Source organism: Populus nigra, chromosome 6 (genome assembly GCF_951802175.1).
Source record: "Populus nigra chromosome 6, ddPopNigr1.1, whole genome shotgun sequence".
NCBI classification, from domain to species: domain Eukaryota; kingdom Viridiplantae; phylum Streptophyta; class Magnoliopsida; order Malpighiales; family Salicaceae; genus Populus; species Populus nigra.
In genome coordinates this window covers 35,104-53,999 of record NC_084857.1, presented here as the reverse complement: position 1 = coordinate 53,999, position 18,896 = coordinate 35,104, and the positions used below count along the sequence as shown (strand labels likewise).

Genomic DNA, 18,896 nt, shown 5'->3' with positions numbered 1-18,896 from the left:
AAGAACAAAGAATTTGGAAGAATTATATAAATATTTACAATAAAAAATAATAAAATATATATTCTATTCTTATTAAATATTAATTAGCAACTTTTTTTAAAAATGGGCAAGCATGTAGTCCATTCTAATTTTCTTAATAAATAAAATAATATGCTGCAAGCAACGTATCATTTCTCATACAAGTTTTGACTACCTTTAATAACTATAAAATCAAGATCTGAGTTTTTAAATATTCAAACTCAATTCTAAACTTATATTTTATAATAAAAAACTTTAAAATATTTCATGAATCCAAACTTTCATATTTTTTTTATTCAAAAACATGAAAAATAAATCGAATCAAAAGAGCTTTATATTTTCCAATCTACTTTTTTATAACATATCTAAAGAATAAAAGTATCTTTATTGAACTTCTCTTCAAAACAAATATATTGACACCAAACTTAATTTGTTTTTGTAATTAGAAGGTGGCTGAAGAGATCATTCTCTTTTGTCTATTTTTTTGGTGATTGCTCTACTTTTATCAGAGGCGATGAAAATAAGTTTGAAAATTGAAATAAATAGACTTAAAACTACAATGAGCAAATAAAAAAACTGAAAACATTAGAGGCAAAACTGTAAAACACGTTGTTCTAGTATTCTTTATAATTATAATATAATCATAATTATAATATACACGGGCCTACTGACTTTTAAAAGAAAAATGAAAAAAAAGTGAGAAAGGTACGAGAAGGTTAAGTGGAGGCGGGGCATGCTCTGGGCCTTTTGATTTTGATTTGAATTCAGGCAAGGAGGGAGACCTGAATACTAAAGTTGGAGATGGACCCTGGCCCACCACCGGTTGAGCTCGGCGAGGCCTTGTAGCCAGGTGGGTTTACTTGTTTATTTTTTTTGGGTCCCAGCTCCTTTGAGACGACGGGTAATTTTCACACACCCTTTTTTTTCTCTCCTTGTAGTTTGATATTTCGTCATATAGTCTATTTCCCACCCTTTGAGATTAATTTGAATTAGCACGCTTAGAAAGCAATTCACTCCACTTCCAGTCTTTAGTACTTGTTTAAAAAATATCAGAGTTTTTTTTTTTTTTTTTTTATTATCTTGCACAGAGAGAGCGAGAGAGGTACACATCCCTCCTGTGAATGTGAAAGCGCCTCTTCTCCTTTCTCTATTTCTTGCCTCTGGTTGCTACTCTAGGCTGAGTCCCACCCTCTCCTGTTACATTCCATCTCTGTGCGTGGCTTGTGTTTATCATTTTCTTCCCCAGTAACTGCTAAATCTGCAGCATCAGCATTACCATTTCTCGCATAAATAAACACTATTCCTTAATTAGTCTCTTTCTTAATTAATTTCGTTTCATTACCGGTGTTAGTCTTCTACTTAACTACCCCTGCTACTAGTGTGCGGTGGACATTCTGTAACTTTCTCCTCCGCCATAACTCAGTACTCAGTTGATTAGTACGTGATTTTTAATTTTTAATTTGAAGTGCGGAGAAAGAAGCATAGACAAAGACAGGCAGACAAAAAAAAAAAAAAAGGAGGCGAGGCGAGGCGAGGCGGTGCGGTAGCTTTCAACTACTCCAACACAATGTATGTGCTTTCCTCTCCGTCGATCCGACCACTGCTTTGATTTTTTAGCTAACGTACGTATGGCATATGCTTGCAATTTTTTATTATTTTATTTATTGTTTGTATTTTCCTAAACGAGATCCGTTTTTTTCCCCCTTTTCTGTTAGGTTGAAGACGATGATGATGATTTAAACAACTTGCTGAACGTGTAAAGAGAAACAAGTGCTGCGGCATTTGCTCGATTATTAGGGTTTTCTATTCACCCTTCCATTTTTCTCTTCTTAATTCTCAATGCAATGACTACTAAACGCGCCTACAAACTCCGTATCCTCCTCAATTTTGTTTTTGTTTTTGTTTTTACGGCTTCATCTGCTCATTACAATGCTCAAGCTACTCTTTTTTTTTTTTCTTTTGCTTGATCTGCATTTTGCCTTATTCATTTCAGATCTGTCTTTTATAAAATAAATAAATAAATAAATAAATAAACTCCGTTGAATAAACTGTTGCTTAACTGATAATAGTAGTGATTGCTGCTGCTGTTGTTGGCCTTGACCACAATTTCTTTTAAAATTGCTTGAAAAGAGGAATTTGTGGCTCATTCTTCGAGTGTCAATTGCCTCAAGATTGGCAGGAAATCATCCAGGGTTCTTGTGACTGGAGGAGAAGATCACAAGGTTAATCTCTGGGCTATTGGTAAGCCCAATGCTATACTGGTCAGTTCTCGATTCTGTTCGTGATTTTTGTTTGTACCATTTTCTTTCTGGTCTGGTGTCTGATGATTTTCATTCCGTCTAATCCAATATTTTCATGCAGAGTTTGTCCGGACATACAAGCGGGATTGATTCAGTAAGCTTTGATTCTTCAGAAGTCCTAGTAGCTGCTGGAGCTGCAAGCGGTACGGTCAAGCTTTGGGATTTAGAGGAGGCAAAAAGTATGCTTGTGATGTGTCCTCTAAACTCTTACTATACTAGAAATTACTTGTATATTCCTATTGTTTCTTACTAATTATCTTTTCTGTCTGTTAAATTCATCACTTGCCATGTGTTCTGTCTGTAGTTGTTCGCACACTCACTGGTCACAGATCCAATTGCATATCTGTTGACTTTCACCCTTTTGGAGAGTTCTTTGCATCTGGTTCCCTGGACACAAATCTTAAGATATGGGATATTAGAAAGAAGGGCTGTATTCACACATACAAGGGCCACACTCGAGGGGTCAATGCAATCAGATTTACCCCAGATGGTCGCTGGGTTGTATCCGGTGGAGAGGACAATACTGTAAAGGTTATAACTGTTTTCTTTCTCTTGGTGTACATCATGTCTACACCCAGCCACTCACACATATCATGCCAGAAAATACTAAAGGTCCCGTGTCCAGTCCGCGTCACAAGGACCTCACATTGACAGCCTTTACATTTCACACATGGTTTTATGCACTTCTGCTGCCCAGTTTCTTTTCTTTATGTCTTCATATTCAGTGAATAGATGCGTATCAACCTGGTGACTTGAATTTAAGAGAGTTGAGTCAGCCAAATATATTTTGGCCCTGCCCACTGTGCCTGGTGCCAAGGGTCGGAGACTGATACCTGGTGACTTGAATTTAAGAGAGTTGAGTCAGCCAAATATATTTTGGCCCTGCACACTGTGCCTGGTGCCAAGGGTCTGAGACCAGGTTCGGACCCAATTCTCTCTCAAGTCAATGCAACTAATGAATGCATTAGGGTCATATTTAGTGTGTCTACCACTTGTAAGTTCCTTTTACTTGAGATAACCGCACATACAGGTTTCTTTTGTTTGATTCTTTTTTTAACTAACTCTGCAATGTGCACGATTTCAACAGCTGTGGGATTTGACTGCTGGAAAGCTATTGCACGATTTCAAGTGCCATGAGGGTCAGATTCAGTGCATAGATTTTCATCCCCACGAGTTTCTTCTTGCAACAGGTCATTTTATGATTCTATGAAAAGCTACCTGTCTACTGTAATGTTATTTTATTTTTAATCCACGGTTCAACACATGCTGTCTTCTTCATTGCATGTTTTTCCAAGGTGTTGATTTGTGATAGATCTTGGTAATTCTTCCCGCGATAGCATGCATTTTGACACTTACCTTAACATTTTGCTTCTAACAAGTCAAAGAATTTTTTAGTCTTGAATTGATGATTCTATCTTTTATTCCATATCTTATAAAGAATGATTAAACAAAATAGTAAGAAAAACATAAAGTTAAACCTTTTCTATATCTTCATCTTTAGCATTACCACCAGCAGTATTAATTAATTCTGTGTCTATCCGAAACTGAAATTTTGCAAGAAATGAATTAGGTGTATGCATAGGTAAGTGCACCTATTTTTGTATAAAATTATAGGCGCGTGATTATGTTTGTTGGAACCCCATTACTAGGAATCTGTATCTGTGAATAGAAAGTTGCATTTTCCTGGGAAATTCACATCTTTGTGTACCTTAATTTGTTGCCTTTTTGTAGGTTCTGCTGACAGGACAGTAAAATTTTGGGACCTTGAAACCTTTGAGCTAATAGGTTCTGCTGGGCCAGAGGTAATTTTATGCCTTAAGAGATACCTTTTATCTTCAACTTGGGAACATAAATCTTTTCTAGTGCTTTTTCTTATGAGAAAATGCTTTTTGTGGAACCTGTCTCCCTTTAGACAACTGGAGTGCGTTGTTTGACCTTTAATTCTGATGGGAGGACTCTACTCTGTGGATTGCATGAAAGTTTAAAAGTAAGCTCTCTCTCTCAGTATATATATATATATATATATAGAGGTAGTTCTTCAGGTCTACTGGTTTTACTAAATTTGCAACCAACTTTTTAGGTTTTCTCCTGGGAACCAATAGGATGCCCTGATTCTGTGGATGTGGGATGGTCCAAGTTGTCAGATCTCAATGTTCATGAAGGAAAGCTTCTTGGCTGCTCATACAATCAGAGTTGTGTAGGAGTGTGGGTTGTAGATTTAGTAAAGGAAACAAAATCTCTTGAAAGGTTGTCAGATTTTCAAAATTCAGATCACGGGAAGGAGTTTTCTAAAGAATCAAAGGTTTTGCCGAGTAAGCTGTTTTTTGAATCTTTCAATTCTTGGTTCAGTGTTGGTTTTGGCTATTGTATTTTTCTCTTTACTTTATTCTTTAAAAAAATTGGTTTAAAATAATTCCTTAAGCTGGATTGTGACATATGTTCTTCATTCCTGGTTCAACATTCTAATTGAAGCGACGGGAAGTGCACCTGGTACTCCTCAAAGAGCGAGCTTAAACACTGGGTTGAAGGCAACCATTACCGGTCCAATAACAGTTCCTAGCACAGCAGCCCCAAAGAGGAGTTCTATGAAGGTCCATTCAGCTGTTAATGTTCCAATCTTGAACAAGGCAGATGTAATTCCTGTAATTGTCCCCAGAACCAACTCAAGATCAGAGCAAGTTGCTGGCTCCAGAAAAGAAATTGATATTGCCGCAAGGACAATGCCATTTTCTTTGCATTTGAAGACAACTGATTTCCGGAAATTTTCAAATAGCAGAGAGGACATGGACCAGCCAACTACCTCTATCCAGCCTGCTGAGACCACAGGTTGCAAGGCAACAGAACTGATCAGTATCACTGATAGGAATATTTCTCCTGCAGTTAAAGGTTCGATTCATGGACTAACAACTGCTGAACAATCTTTTGGATCTGGAAACTATAAATCAGATTCAACATTGGAGCCACCCACTAGTTATCAGAAAGAAAACTGTAAGTGTTACTAATTAAGAAAAAATTATTTGCCGCTGATTGTCAGTGTCTGTGTATATATGTATGATGCTGTTGTTTTGTGGCTGCTTCATAGTTGCCATTCCGTCATTTAGCTTGTTATCTGTATAGAAATAACTTTTAATAATCAGATAGATCGGAACTCAAGATTTTTCTTGTAAAATTTTAAGTAAGATTGTTGCATTTCAATTCTTAAACCTTTCTTTCATATATTTGATCATTATAAATGCACACTATATGTTTTTAGTCTTTGAGTCCAACAATATCAACTAGCCTCTCCTTTATATAACACAGATATGATGACATTTTAATCAGAGGATTGAAGGGGATGGTTGATTGCTTCTTTAGATGTTATAGGGTTTCAAAAGACAAAAATTAAGGTTTCAAGGTAGGATCCTTGTGTGGATAAGGAATCTGGTCTGATTTGAGTTCCTAAAGTTGCTGATGGCTGTCTTTACTCAGCTGTTTACCTGTTACACATGTTTCATGATTTGATAGGCTGTTGCATTGAGAATTTAGGGTTTCTGCATTCTTTGGGAATGCTTTCGAAACCTTCCTTTTGGCTTAGAAATCTATCAAATCAAAGTGTACTTATGTGGTGAATAGTTGGTTTACAATGGACTTGGAATTGGCTCCCATTATGAACTTGATGGGTAAGGGTATTAAAAAGTACTTAAGCCATCTGGTTTGCTTTCTGTAGGATGGCAGCGACACATTTATTTATAGCTTTAAGTGACTTGCTTTGCCATGGACTGATTTATAAACAACTGCAACTATAAGGTTTACAGATAATATTTTGATAAGGTACAGTTGAAAATGCTATAGAAGAGGCTTCATTTTGATAGTATCTAGGTTGCTAGAAACTGAGAAACTTGTTCCATGAATTTCTAGGTGCAATTGGTGTGTAGTGAGCAAATAATGCTTTACTGGTACTCCACTGAGGTTTTCTGCCGTTGCTTAATTTAGCTTATTTTCAAAGAGATTAAATATGCTTAGATCTATACCCCATATTTCAGATCTATATTCAAGTTACTATGATCAATCATTTTTATTTAAGATGCTTAGAATGACAATGAATCTGACTTTTTATTAAGATGCTTGGAATGACAATGCCGGGAATGCCTTAGTTTTATGAAAAAGGCACCAAGGTTGGTTTAGCTGATCAAAACAGCTCTTGCAACTTTTATATGGCAGCCTAAGCTAGTTAAAATTCATCACCTTTCTCAAAATGGCTGATAATCATGCTAATACATTGCTGTTAGTGATTATGTCAACACTGATATCTGATTCAAGAAGAAACATGGCTTATATAGCTTGAAACAACATTAATAAGAATCCAGTAAGTATCCACCTTTTTGGCTGGTGGAAGGGTGGTTTCATGAAATGGACAGGGATGATGCTGAAAATGAAGAGTGAAATATGGATGTTCGTGCAGTGTTGGTGGAAGAAATCATAGGGCTGTTTACCCATTCAATAGATCATGATTCCCATCGTATTCTCTATGTTTCATTGACTCCATGAGTTGGACTTTGATTTGCTTGGTACATTTGTGGCTTTGGATTGGCATACTTTTCACACTTTTGTCAGTTGAAATGGAATGCGCTGCTCCAATGTTGAAAATATTAATGTTTCTTCCAGGTGAGACTCAAGGACATAAAATAAACAGAGATGCACCGTCCATTGAAAGCCAGAAAGGAGGTATTGCTGTTCCTGATTGCAATACGAGGTTTGTCAATAATGCAAATATGCCTAATCTATTTCACATTAAATGTGTAGGAAGAATGCGTTCACTTATGATAAACTGGGAGAAAAGGGGAAGCTCTCCTAGCTGTGAGGGACCTACTTCTGGCATTTCTGCTGGGACATCATCTGTGGTGAATGTGCTCCCTCTTAATATGGTAGGATTTGATTTCAACTTTTGTACTTGTTCCATTCTCTTTCATAACTTTCTGATCACCTGAAGACATGTGCTACTTTTTTGGGTTTCAGGACTGTATTACATGTTTTCAAGGTGTTATGCAGAACATATCATGTCCAAAAAACATAAAAACGAAAAGGACCTGTTAATTGATTATGTTTGATTCTAGGTCTTTATCTTCCGTACAAAAATGATCTATCATTTTATCTTTGCTTGTATGAATGAAACAATTATTAATTGAAAATTTTCACATCCCTCACCTTGTTCTGTTATGGATGATATCAAATATGAGCTTTTTACGATTCATAATTATTTTTTTCATCAGTACTGTGATCAGAACATCAATTTTACATTTTATGGTGCCAATTCACTATGCACTCAATTTCCTCAAAAAGATGACGTTTTAGTTCAGTGGCACTGCCTATGATCTAACTAGAAATGTTTCTGGTTGGAAAATGGAGGATAAACTGTTCACGTGGAGGGATACAAATTTATTCCAGTTGAGGATACACCTAGTTTACAAACTTTGTAGAGGTATATACGTTTTTTTTGTGTTGCATTTGTCACAATGATGGTTGCACTAAATTGTAGTGGTCTCTCTGGAGGAAGCTTCTCACATGGCATAGAAGGTATAAAAGCATCTAGAACAATAGAGTCCTGACAATCCCGTTCCGGATCTTAATTTTACCTCACCCACCCACACACCACCGCCACTATCACCACACACACACACACACACACGGGGTGTAATTTCTACTCCAGCTCATGTTTTCCAATATATTTTTTATGTGCTTGTTTAAGTCTTCTCATTTCATTCACTTTAAAGATGCTGATTTATACACCTTTTTCATCTGGTAATAAGTTGAAGTTTAAACAGAGAGGACGTGCCCCATCCATCGAAAAGGAAATGGTTTCTGCTAGTGACGAGGATGTTATTGCAGACTTAATGGAACAGCATGATCAATTTGTCAGCTCTATGCAGTCTCGTTCTGCCAAGTTACAGGTGACTTAGCTGGATAAGTGAGTGTGTACGTGTGTGACAAGTGTAGACATATACGTAATATTTTGCCCATTCAAGGGCAGGGGAGAGCAGGTGACAGAAAACATCGGCGTCTTTGTTTTGGCATTTCTTGACATAATTCCACATGAGAGATGGAGATAAATTCATTACCAATAAAGTTACTATGCATGTTTATGAATGCAAGTACCTCAAATTGCAACTGTAATTTGTTTCTGTCCCTAACTGATAAATTGCCTTTTAGCATCTCCATAATTTTTTTTTTTCTTATCATAATGAATCAGAGCACCCTCCCAAATTGCTGGTTATAAGCTCCTATCTGTACTTGCTTTATCCCTTCCAACTGCAAGTTAGTTGTCACAATCTAGTTATTACTTTCTTATTGATATGGTAGAAACGAACAGATGCAATGGTGTAACCTGTTTTCTGCAAGAAATACACAGCATTGACCCAGCAAATTCTTTGGTTTTGGGGCCATCTCTTATCTTTTGTAACATATGAGAACTTAGAAACTGCATGCTACATTTATTCTCCATTTAGCCATCATGTGCCCCCCTTTTATTTTCTCCCTTTTGTACTTCTGTTAACATGTTTGCATCCAGCTAGCTGCCATTGAAAGGTTGGTGAAACTTTTCTATGATTTCCTGTAGGTTGTCCATAGATATTGGGAGAGAAATGATGTAAAGGGGGCCATTGGTGCAATGGAGAAGATGGCTGACCACGCTGTAAGTTCCCTTTTCCCTCCTCTTTTCTCACTGTATTTAATAGGCATATTTGGATACTACAGTTCTTTTAACATTCATTCTTAACCTTTAGTTCTTTCCATATGCTGTAACTCGCAGGTCCATGCTGATGTAATCAGTATTGTGGCAGATAAAATTGACACTGTCACGTTGGATATATGCACATGTCTCCTGCCTCTTCTTACTAACCTGCTTGAAAGTGACATGGATAGGTAGGTTGTGCTTTGTAATACTTGTCAGTTAATCAACTTACAGCTGTTGGTCTGTGTTTTCCATCATAAGAAAATGTAGTTTCCAGTGGGCAGCACCAAGTGTTGGTTATTTTCAAAAGAAAGTGCCAATTGCGAGGATTCATTGCTAAACTATCTTTTGTATTTAGGCACTCAAGCATTTCACTGGACATGCTGCTGAAGCTGGTCAGGACATTTGGTTCAATGATCTATTCGACTCTATCAGCATCAACATCTGTTGGTGTGGATATTGAAGCAGAGCAAAGGTGTGCACCTTTTGTAATGTTTGCAATTGTTTTTTCTATGCACACAACAAAAATTGCTTTGAGACGCTGCTTGTGTGGTTCACAGGTTGGAACGTTGCAATATCTGCTTTGTAGAGCTTGAGAAAGTCAAGCGTTGCCTGCTTACCCTTACAAGGTAGCTTCAATTTTCTTAGCGGGCTTGACAACTGCTGCTTTGATATCCCAATTTATTGTGTCTGGATTCTTTTATTCTACTCTCTGTTTTGTTCAATAGGAAAGGTGGTTCAGTTGCGAAGTACGCCCAGGAGCTAAATCTAGCTCTTCAAGAAGTATCATGACCAAACACCGTTTCTTCTGAGGGGCGACTGTGAATGTTGTTTTTAGCCTACATGGATTGGATTATGATTTCTTTATGGGAGGAGCAGAGTGTGCATTTGTAGGAGTTAAAACTGCTTGCCATACATCGGCTAATACTTCCAAGTTTTCTGCCTTGGTTGGCCCCAGACCTCCATGTACCGCTGATTCTATCTTATTTACTACTGAAACTTGAAAGCTAACATAGGTGTGTATCTCCATCTGCCATCGGTTGCTGCAGTCCTGACAATCTTCAATGTGGAAAAGGATTTACCCACTCAACATGTAGGAAACAGATTGTAACCTTGGCACTGTATCAATTCATTCTTTTTTGAATATCTAGCGAAAGAGGAAATAGAGCAAACTGGTTTTAAGTGTGTACGAATATGTTGCGGCTGCTCGCCGCCTCCGTTACCACCGCTTTTGTTCTCTTTTTTCTTTTCTAACTGAACAGCATGTTCTGTTTCGGCCTTTGTGTACGCGGCTGTTTTGGACTTTATCTACAGCTGGCCTAGCCAGTTGCACGAGTAAAGGCCCTGCCAGGGGCCCAGATGCTCGCATATGGGTGCTGGATCAACATGCCCTGTTACGAAAGCCTAACTTCAGAGGCCTGTTGGACCCAAGCCAGCCAGAACAAAACCAGCAATTAAACAGCGTAAGCTTCAAACTTCAAAGAATCACGCAGCAAGATCAGTAACCGATGCATGCAAATTAAATTAAATTAGAATTAGAATTATTAAGAAAAAAAAATCTAAAAGAGGTCAGATATGTACTGTGTATTATGAGGTATTTTACCGTGGACTTGAACAGTGTACTTATGATTTTTCCCTTGCTCTGGAAAGCTTGATTGTTTTGGAAGGTTATTATTTTTTTTCTTTTTTTTTGGTACCTTTTTTACGTTCCTACCGCGTATTTTATTCCTCTCTTTTTTCTTTTGACTTATTGCACCAGAAACACGGCTTTAACTCCAGACCTCAGAGGGCCTGGATTTGGTCAGGAAAAACAAAAATAACCTAGAACCCTTGATTAGCTTTTGTGGCAAAATAACCAAGAGAGGTTGAGTTGGAGAAGGACCAAAAGCACAGCTTTTACTCCAAGGGCTTCAATCTAGTCAAGAAAAAAAAACCCAGAACCCTTTATTAGCTTTTATAGCAAAATAATTGAGAGAGGCTGAGTTGAAGAAGGAGAGGAAGATGCAGAGACAACCAGACCCTTAGGTTTGGGTTTGGTAGAGACTCAAGAGGGCTTGAATCTCTCTTCCTCTTCTACTTCAACCAGGTGCTATGAGTAAAAAAAAAATTATTTTTCACTATGCATCTTCATCTCCTTCGACCAGGTTCAACTAAAGAGGCTTGAATAAAAGATCAAAAGCCAGGTTGTTTCTTCAGATTTCCATCTTGAAGTCGTTTGATTTTTTTTGTGTTGTTAATTTTAAAGTTTCACCAAGGGTTTCTTCCTTTTTAGGTTTTGAAAATTTACAGTTTTTTTTTCTGTCGTCATCATTATTATTATTATTATTATTATTATTATCTGATTGGTTGATTGATTTGGTTTGGTTCTGTTGTGATTTCGCGTCTTTCGTCCCATGTGGATCTATTTTGCTCGGGCCCTTGGGCTTGACAATCCATTTTGAGAGCTGGTCCAGTTTGGAAACAGCTATTCTGTATAGAGAATTAGAGCTTGATTCATATGGTTCCCATGCATAGATCTTCTGTGCGAGGGATGCAATATGAGTTTCATGCTGGTTTTTTTTTAAAATAAATTCATGAATTTTATTTGGATTTTTACAGGTCTGTTGTCTCTACGTTCTTCTAACTGTGTGGCTATTCTTAATAAAAAAAAATAAAAAATCAAAGGTATAAGAAGCATCATTGCTTAATGTGGTATTGTATAGTAACTTTCATGATTGTGATTTGAAAATAGTTATTTTATGAAAAATATTTTTAGTTAAGATTAATTTAGTATTTATATATGTTGAAATTAATATTGAATAAAAAAATAGTTTAATATGTTTAGTTAAAATTACTTTTCAAATTGAGGTTGAAAAATAATTTTAAAAAATATATATTAATATTGATGTTTTTTAATTTAAATATTATAGATTTAACTACTGTTATTACATCATGAAATAAATAATATTTTATATAAAATATTTTCTATTGTTTTATTAAACTATCTATAATTCCATCACATATGAAATACATTCGACAAAGATTACAATTTTCTTGATTTTTTAAGGACGCAATAATATTAGGTAAAATATTATCAGGAATAAAATTGGAATTGCGATCTCCGTCTAATTTATCATTAGTGTTATTGAATAATGTTAAACAGTAATTTTTTAAATAAAACATAATTAAAAAAAATTATTTTATTTTACTGGGTCGGATAGGTTCATAGTTATGTTTAAAATATATTAAAATAATATTTTTTATTTTATAAAATTTATTTTTGATATTAATATATAAAAATTTAATTTAATTTTTATTTTAAAAAATAACAAAATAACAATAATTTAACCATAATTCATGATCATCATTTATAAAAAGAAAGCTAATAATGACTTGGCATTGGCATATAGAGAAAAGAATCTCTATGATAGTAGAGTATAATAAATTACTTTATCCGGGTACGATCGTAGAGAATGAGAGCTCAATTATTTAATTTCCAAATTAAAAATTGAATTCACTGAAACAAGCGGGAAGTATGTGAAAGTAGATCTTAGCTGCTTATCCTGCGTGACACAGGCCCATGAACAGTAAATGATGTTTTTGTCTTCACCAAATATTTAGATCTTGCGTTTTGTTTCAAACGCAAACACCACCTCGTAAACAAATGGTCTTTCACCGGGATCAAAGCTACCCATGAACTGGGACCCAGGGACCGAGCATAAAGGTCATCTGCTACAAGTCACGATATAAAGTAACCAATCGAGATTAGCCTTCAAAACAATATAGCGGACGGATTGCATGCCCTCAACAAGTTCCTCGTCTTAAAAGTTAAAATGCCAGTAAAATGTAAGAAATTTCACATTACAACAAAAGTTGGAGTAATATTACTGGTAAACAGTAACAAACAGGCAACTGGCCTCTGAAACATGTCTAGTGCTTCGACACCAAATCCAAAACATATGAACAGCCTCCATAAGAATGCTGAAATAAGTCCACAGCTCATTCCATTGAGAAAACTATGTTTTAGCGGATCTTCAATTCAAAGAAAAATGCAAAGCATGAAGATGAAAGAAATGGCAGGGCAGAGGTCTACGAAAGATCCAAAAACCACAGTACAAATATTTAATTGATCTTCAGTTCAATCAGAGCCATACTAGTGATCGTTAATTCTGTCAGAGCTGTACAATAGCAAACAGCTTTTAATTGAAAATTGTCACAAGCTAGAAAAAGCAAATCATCAAATTTGATTTCATGCAATAGAAGAATCAGAACAGCGTATGGCAAGTTTGATGTAACATAATTCTAATTGTCCAAGGAGCACTGAATAATAGATGCTCTGCATTGCATATGTATTATTGCATGGGTATAATATATGACTGCCTCCTTATTATACCAGATGAAGCAAAAACACACATCCTAGTCAGTGTTCCATGATTTCCTGGACTTTCCTTTCTACTCCGTGGTCCTAAAAAATTGGGAATACCCTTCACCATTTCCTATATTCTATCAATTCCCTGCTGTCATTTTCCAAAGATAACCAACCAACATTGAGCATTGAGATCCCACTAGATGGCGAGATACAATAAGGAGCAACCTCAAGATAAACTAACTAGAGGAACAAGACTAGGAACAAGTGCCCAAAGAGAAGTCAGAAACGAAGTGGATTAAACCCTAGCACATCTGCCAACATATTGAAATGCATCTCCAAAAATGAGCGCTTTGTCAGGAAGAGCAACCCTATGGGTCTGTGCAGGAAGGACTGGCCAGGGGAGGATGAATAGGGTAAAATGAAAGGATGGATGTTAACCCATCCATCTAATTGTTTGACTAACTATAGAGGGAAGGATAAAAGGCAATCCTTTGGAATGAATAGAGGGATCCTTCCAAACCTTCCTTGGGTCCTAGCCCTTCTTTCCAAACAAAAGGAACACCCCATCCTTCACTTCTCATCGCTCTCTCTTTATCCACCCCTCCCTCAATGCCCTCCAGCCAAACACACCCTATAAGTTGAGAGTATAAGAGCTCCACCATTTCAAGCGCTAGCTTAAAATTGATCCTAACTACAATCACAGAAGCCTGTATATATAGGCAAAATAGATCAGATGTAGCACTGCAATTGCGAATTTTAAAGAAGAAACGCCCCCTCAAAATAGCAATTAGTTAACAAGCAAAGAAAGGAAATTCCAGATAATAAGATTGTTAAATTGAAAGAAAGAGGAATGATGATGAAGATGACGATTGTGAAGTGATAGCAAGTAAAACTGATTGGATTGAAGAAGAGCATATGTATACACACACCATTCATATTATAACAACAACATACATATTTTATTATGAAAATAAAAGGAAGAGCAAAGAGAGGTATTTTCCTGCCTGACTGCATTGGATGATGATTGATATGTAAGAAGGCAAGGAAATGAGGATAGGATAGTTCAATCAAGGAATTCCAACTCATCCTCTCTGAGATGAGCAAAGAACTTGACTCCTCCTGAATGGACAAACTGAATCTTGTAAGGAAGATTAGCTGAAACTCGCCTCCCCTTCCACAGGTTCACGTACTGCTTCACCTCACCTTCCAATCCACACAGATCCAATTCCTCCGCCACTCGAGGCACGTGGTAAACCTTCACCGGAACCTTCACCCTAACCTTCGCTCCAATCTTCTTCTTCGCTTCCTCTTCCTCATCTTCTGTCACCATGGTTGCGGAATTGTTGGACCGTAAAGCCACCGAGCATGAAACTAGTGTTTTTCTTCTTCCTCTGCTACAAGTACTACTTGCTGCTGCTGTAGAGGAAGATGAAGATGTCGATGCTACTGTGGCAGTGCAAGTAGGAGTAATAATTGAGTAGCAGCAGCAGTTACGCCTTGGAGTTGGTGAAAATAAGGCATTGGATTTGAATTTGAATTTGAATTTGGTGATATCTGTGCAAGGGAAAGCCGAACAGGCTGCGGCGGCTCCCGACGATAACGCCCCACTCGTGCCCATCGCGCTCCGTCTAGTCTAAGAAATGGGCAATCTAGTTCCTTCTCTTGTTTCTATTCTATTTCAATTTTGGAGCACTACCACACATCCAGTCCAGTCGGATATTGTTTGATTTATATATTTTTCGTCCTCAATCCCTACCTATCTATCTATCTATCTATGCCTAATTTCTATCTCCTCTCTTTTACCTCTCGGATTTTTACTACTACTATTTCACATTTTTTTAATTACTGTTACTTATTACCTCTCTATCTCTCTCTCTATCTGATAATACCCCAATTTATTATAATAATAACAAAAAGCGAATGGAGTTCTTCACTACTCCTCCTTCCTCAGTTTCGAAACCAAACTATTCATCTATTTTAGGTGGTGGTTAGTAATAAAAGTTTAAAATTAAAAAATTTAGTTTAAGTGTTTTGGTTGTTTATATGATAATTATTGAAAATTCACTTGATTATTAATTTCAAGATTTATAAAATTAGTCAAGGTACATGCAAGTTAACTCGAACACCTACATTCAACTAAAAAAACTAAACTATTCTATTAATTCACCTAAAGCAGAGAGAGTTTGACATTTTCCTTTTTACTATTAATTTTGTTAATAAACACAGTGAGTAAACTCTTTTAATTATTCTCCAAACTCATTTTCTAAAGGGAAAAAGGTTAAAATAATAATTAAAAAATAAATAAATTGTTGGCCTGTAAAGATAGAAAATGATTCAAACGAAGTATCCACGAAAACGTGGCATGACATCAGTGGGCGCGGAGGGATCAAGAACCAGAGGTGGACTGCCCTCCTCCAATTTTTTATGGATAGCAAGCAGCACGTACGTTGTTGTTATCTCCACGCTTTCATGTTTTGATATTATTTCTTATCATAACAGGCAGGCAGGGATCAACCCCACCACAATTCCCAAATGAATTGACTAGATAGGTGGGCCGTGATGCCTTATGGGCCGGGCTAATTTTTCTAACGAATTAATGTTCAGGAGATGATGAATCAAGTTAATTCGATGAGATATGAGATTAAAATGATACGTAAAAAAGAAATTTTAAAAAAATTGTAAAGATTAAAGTGTAATAATCTAATATCAAATCATAAAATTAAAAAAATATTTTTTTTTAAAGTAATGTTGAAGAAAAAAATTGAGTCAACCCGGATTAACTTAATTAACCCACCACTCATGATATAGAATTTTTTTTAAAAAAAACTAGCATAAAAAACTAAAGTTAATAAAAAAACACTAAAAAAAATTCAAATTAACTTCACTAATATGTACTTGAGATAATTTTATAGAAAAAACAATCGTAAGGTTCAAGAGCCAATAATTTAATGTCAAATAATAAAATTGAATAAAAAATTTATTTTCATAAAAAAAACACAGAAAAATAATTTGAGTCAACTTGGATTAACTTGACCAAACTGTCACTCGGAATATGAGATTGAGATAATCTCATAAAAAAATAAAGGAAAAAACAAAGCTAAAGACCCAATAATCCAATGTTTAATGATGAATTTGAACAAAAAAATTCAATTATTAATAAAGGACCTAAAAATACTTAAATTAAATTGAATTCGAGTTATATGATCAAGATTACTCTATAGAAAAGTAGACAAGCAAAAAATCACGAACTAAAGTTTAATGTTTTGATTGCTATCTGTTATGTTTTTAATGAAAAACTAATGAGATGCTAAATTGAAAAATTAAAATAAGAAAAGGATAAAAAAATAGCAATCAAAATAATGGATCAAAATTAGATAAAACATTAAATGAAATAAAATGTTTATGGAAAAAATAAAAAACAATCAAGAAAATGATAAAAAAAAAATAGCAATCAAAAGAATGAGGATTAAGATTGGATAAAAAAAAATAATGAGGGACAAAATTAAAAAAAATCAAGAAAAGGATAAAACACAAAAAAATAAGCATTCAAAAGAATGAGGACTGAATTGGAAAAAAAACTAGGGATGGAATTGAAAAGAATAATTTTAAAAAACATTAAAATCAAAATAAATAGCAATAAAAAAATAAGAGTCAAAATTAATATAAATACAAATAAGAGAACACAACTGCATCTTTGTTGTGTGCACATGCCCCCACCAACACGAAGAGGAATACACACCGCTCCAAACACCGTCACATACGGTGGAGTTCTGTAACCGTACAGTCTCACACGTGCCGTCTAAAGGGCTTGAGAGTCATCAAGCATTGACGTATTAGCTTTTTTTAAAAAATAATATTTAAAAATTTAAAATTATTAAATAGCTCCTAGACAAACAAAAAAACACAACAATAAAATGTCGTTGGTTAAAGTTTTTTTTTAAAAAATTTTAAGATCAATTATGTCACTTCATTGTTTTAAAAAATGAAAAATAAAAATACCCCTTTGTGCAAGTCTAATGTTTTTTTGTTCTTTTAATGGTATTAGCATAATTTAGTTGTGCAAGAAATATTGAAGAGATAAAAAAAAAAACCACATGGTGAAAGTTATACATTTTTTTGAATTTAAAGACAACAAAATTAGTTTATTGTGCTAAAAATATATATATATATATAAACCAATTTATCCTAAATTAATTTTGTAATGCTCAATAAATTCTCTAGAAAAGACATTTTCATCCTCAAGCTTTGTTAGTTTTTTTTAAAAAGCATAAATATAATTAAAATGTTTCAATGAACATCACAATGATTTACTAATTGCTTTTAGTTTTTTTTAATAAACCAAAAATATACAATTTATTGCTTGATACTTTGGACGCACGCATGCTCATCAAGCCTATCATGAATGTCGGGTCTAACAAAATTAGCCCAGTTTTGATTCTATATACTATTGCTTTTTTCATTGTGTTTGTTTTTTAGATAGTTTTTGTGGTTGTGGTTTTTTAAAAAATAAGTGTAAAAAAAATATGGTTAACTATGATTAGTTGGATTTAAATACGTGTTTGATAAAACTTATGGTTGGAGTTTATGTGTAGCAAAAAATATGTATAAAATGTTTGGTAGAAGTGTGGTTGCGGTTGCTTTTCAAAATGTTTTTTACTTGAAAATGCATTAAAATAATATATATTTTTTAAAAAATTATTTTTGATATCAGCGCATTAAAATGATCTGAAAACACAAAAAAATATATCAATTTGAAGCAAAGAAAAAAATAAAAATTTTCAAATTTTTTTAAAAGTGCTTTTGAAACACAAAAACAAAAACTTAGTTAAAAAAGTATATAAATACTACTTCACAAAAACTGTGTTTCAAACTCAATTTTTTAATAAATCCCACAATATAAAACACAATTTAATTTATGCCTTGTTTTTTTTCCAGGAATTCATTTTCCTGGAAACCATTTCCCCCACTTTTCCATGTTTGGTAAGCCTAAGGAAAATCGATCAAAGGAAACTCAATTCCAGTCAATGGAAAAAATAAAGCTTTAGGCCCGGAAAGTGTTTTCCTTTCTTTATTCTAAGGAAAACACTTTCCTTTTCTTTATCGACAAAAAGTATCCCCTGTCCCAAAAAACAAATCCCTAAACTCTCTTTCTCTCCCAAATAATTTACGCAGATCAATTGCAAGCATCTCTCATTTTTCAGGTAATTTTTTTTTCTCAAATGTCTTTATTTATCTTATGTTTTCATCCTCTTTATTTTTAATCTGTAGTTATCATAATGGCATAAATCTTATGATGCGTTTTTTTCCTTGTTGATCTTGTTAATTTGACTACAACCAATGCTCCCATGCTCTGTGTAAACCGAAACCCATGGGAAGGCAACCCATTCAACCACAACAAACCCAAACCCCTGGGAAAAATCAAACACAGACCCATACACAAACCCATACACAAACACGACAAACTCCATTCTTTCGCCATTGTTGCTATCACAATAAAGAATCACCACTGTTGCTATCACATCAA

At 34.9% G+C, this 18,896-nt stretch overlaps 2 protein-coding genes across 5 annotated transcripts; one reads left to right on the top strand and one right to left on the bottom strand.

Annotated features, from left to right (window-relative positions):
* Nucleotides 1-996: 996 nt before the first annotated feature.
* LOC133697495 (katanin p80 WD40 repeat-containing subunit B1 homolog KTN80.4-like) lies at nt 997-10,213 on the top strand. Of its 4 annotated transcripts, none has more exons than XM_062120089.1 (18): nt 997-1,640; nt 1,734-1,890; nt 2,149-2,279; nt 2,380-2,497; nt 2,623-2,849; nt 3,406-3,508; nt 4,050-4,120; nt 4,231-4,305; nt 4,399-4,630; nt 4,791-5,306; nt 6,963-7,022; nt 7,101-7,222; nt 8,111-8,245; nt 8,911-8,985; nt 9,103-9,215; nt 9,383-9,499; nt 9,585-9,653; nt 9,753-10,213. In XM_062120089.1, the coding sequence occupies exons 2-18, from the start codon at nt 1,863-1,865 to the stop codon at nt 9,814-9,816; spliced, it is 2,256 nt and encodes a 751-aa protein (XP_061976073.1). In that variant the 5' UTR covers nt 997-1,640; nt 1,734-1,862; the 3' UTR covers nt 9,817-10,213. The 4 variants fall into 4 exon arrangements, with proteins under 4 accessions (XP_061976073.1, XP_061976072.1, XP_061976074.1 ...); XM_062120088.1 differs by having other exon boundaries at nt 998-1,587; nt 8,105-8,245; XM_062120090.1 differs by having other exon boundaries at nt 998-1,640; nt 8,120-8,245.
* Nucleotides 10,214-14,435: 4,222 nt separating this feature from the next.
* Nucleotides 14,436-14,990, bottom strand: LOC133696375 (ferredoxin-thioredoxin reductase subunit A2, chloroplastic-like). Its single transcript, XM_062118552.1, has one exon. The coding sequence runs from the start codon at nt 14,988-14,990 to the stop codon at nt 14,436-14,438; it is 555 nt and encodes a 184-aa protein (XP_061974536.1).
* Between the last annotated feature and the right edge of the window lie 3,906 nt (nt 14,991-18,896).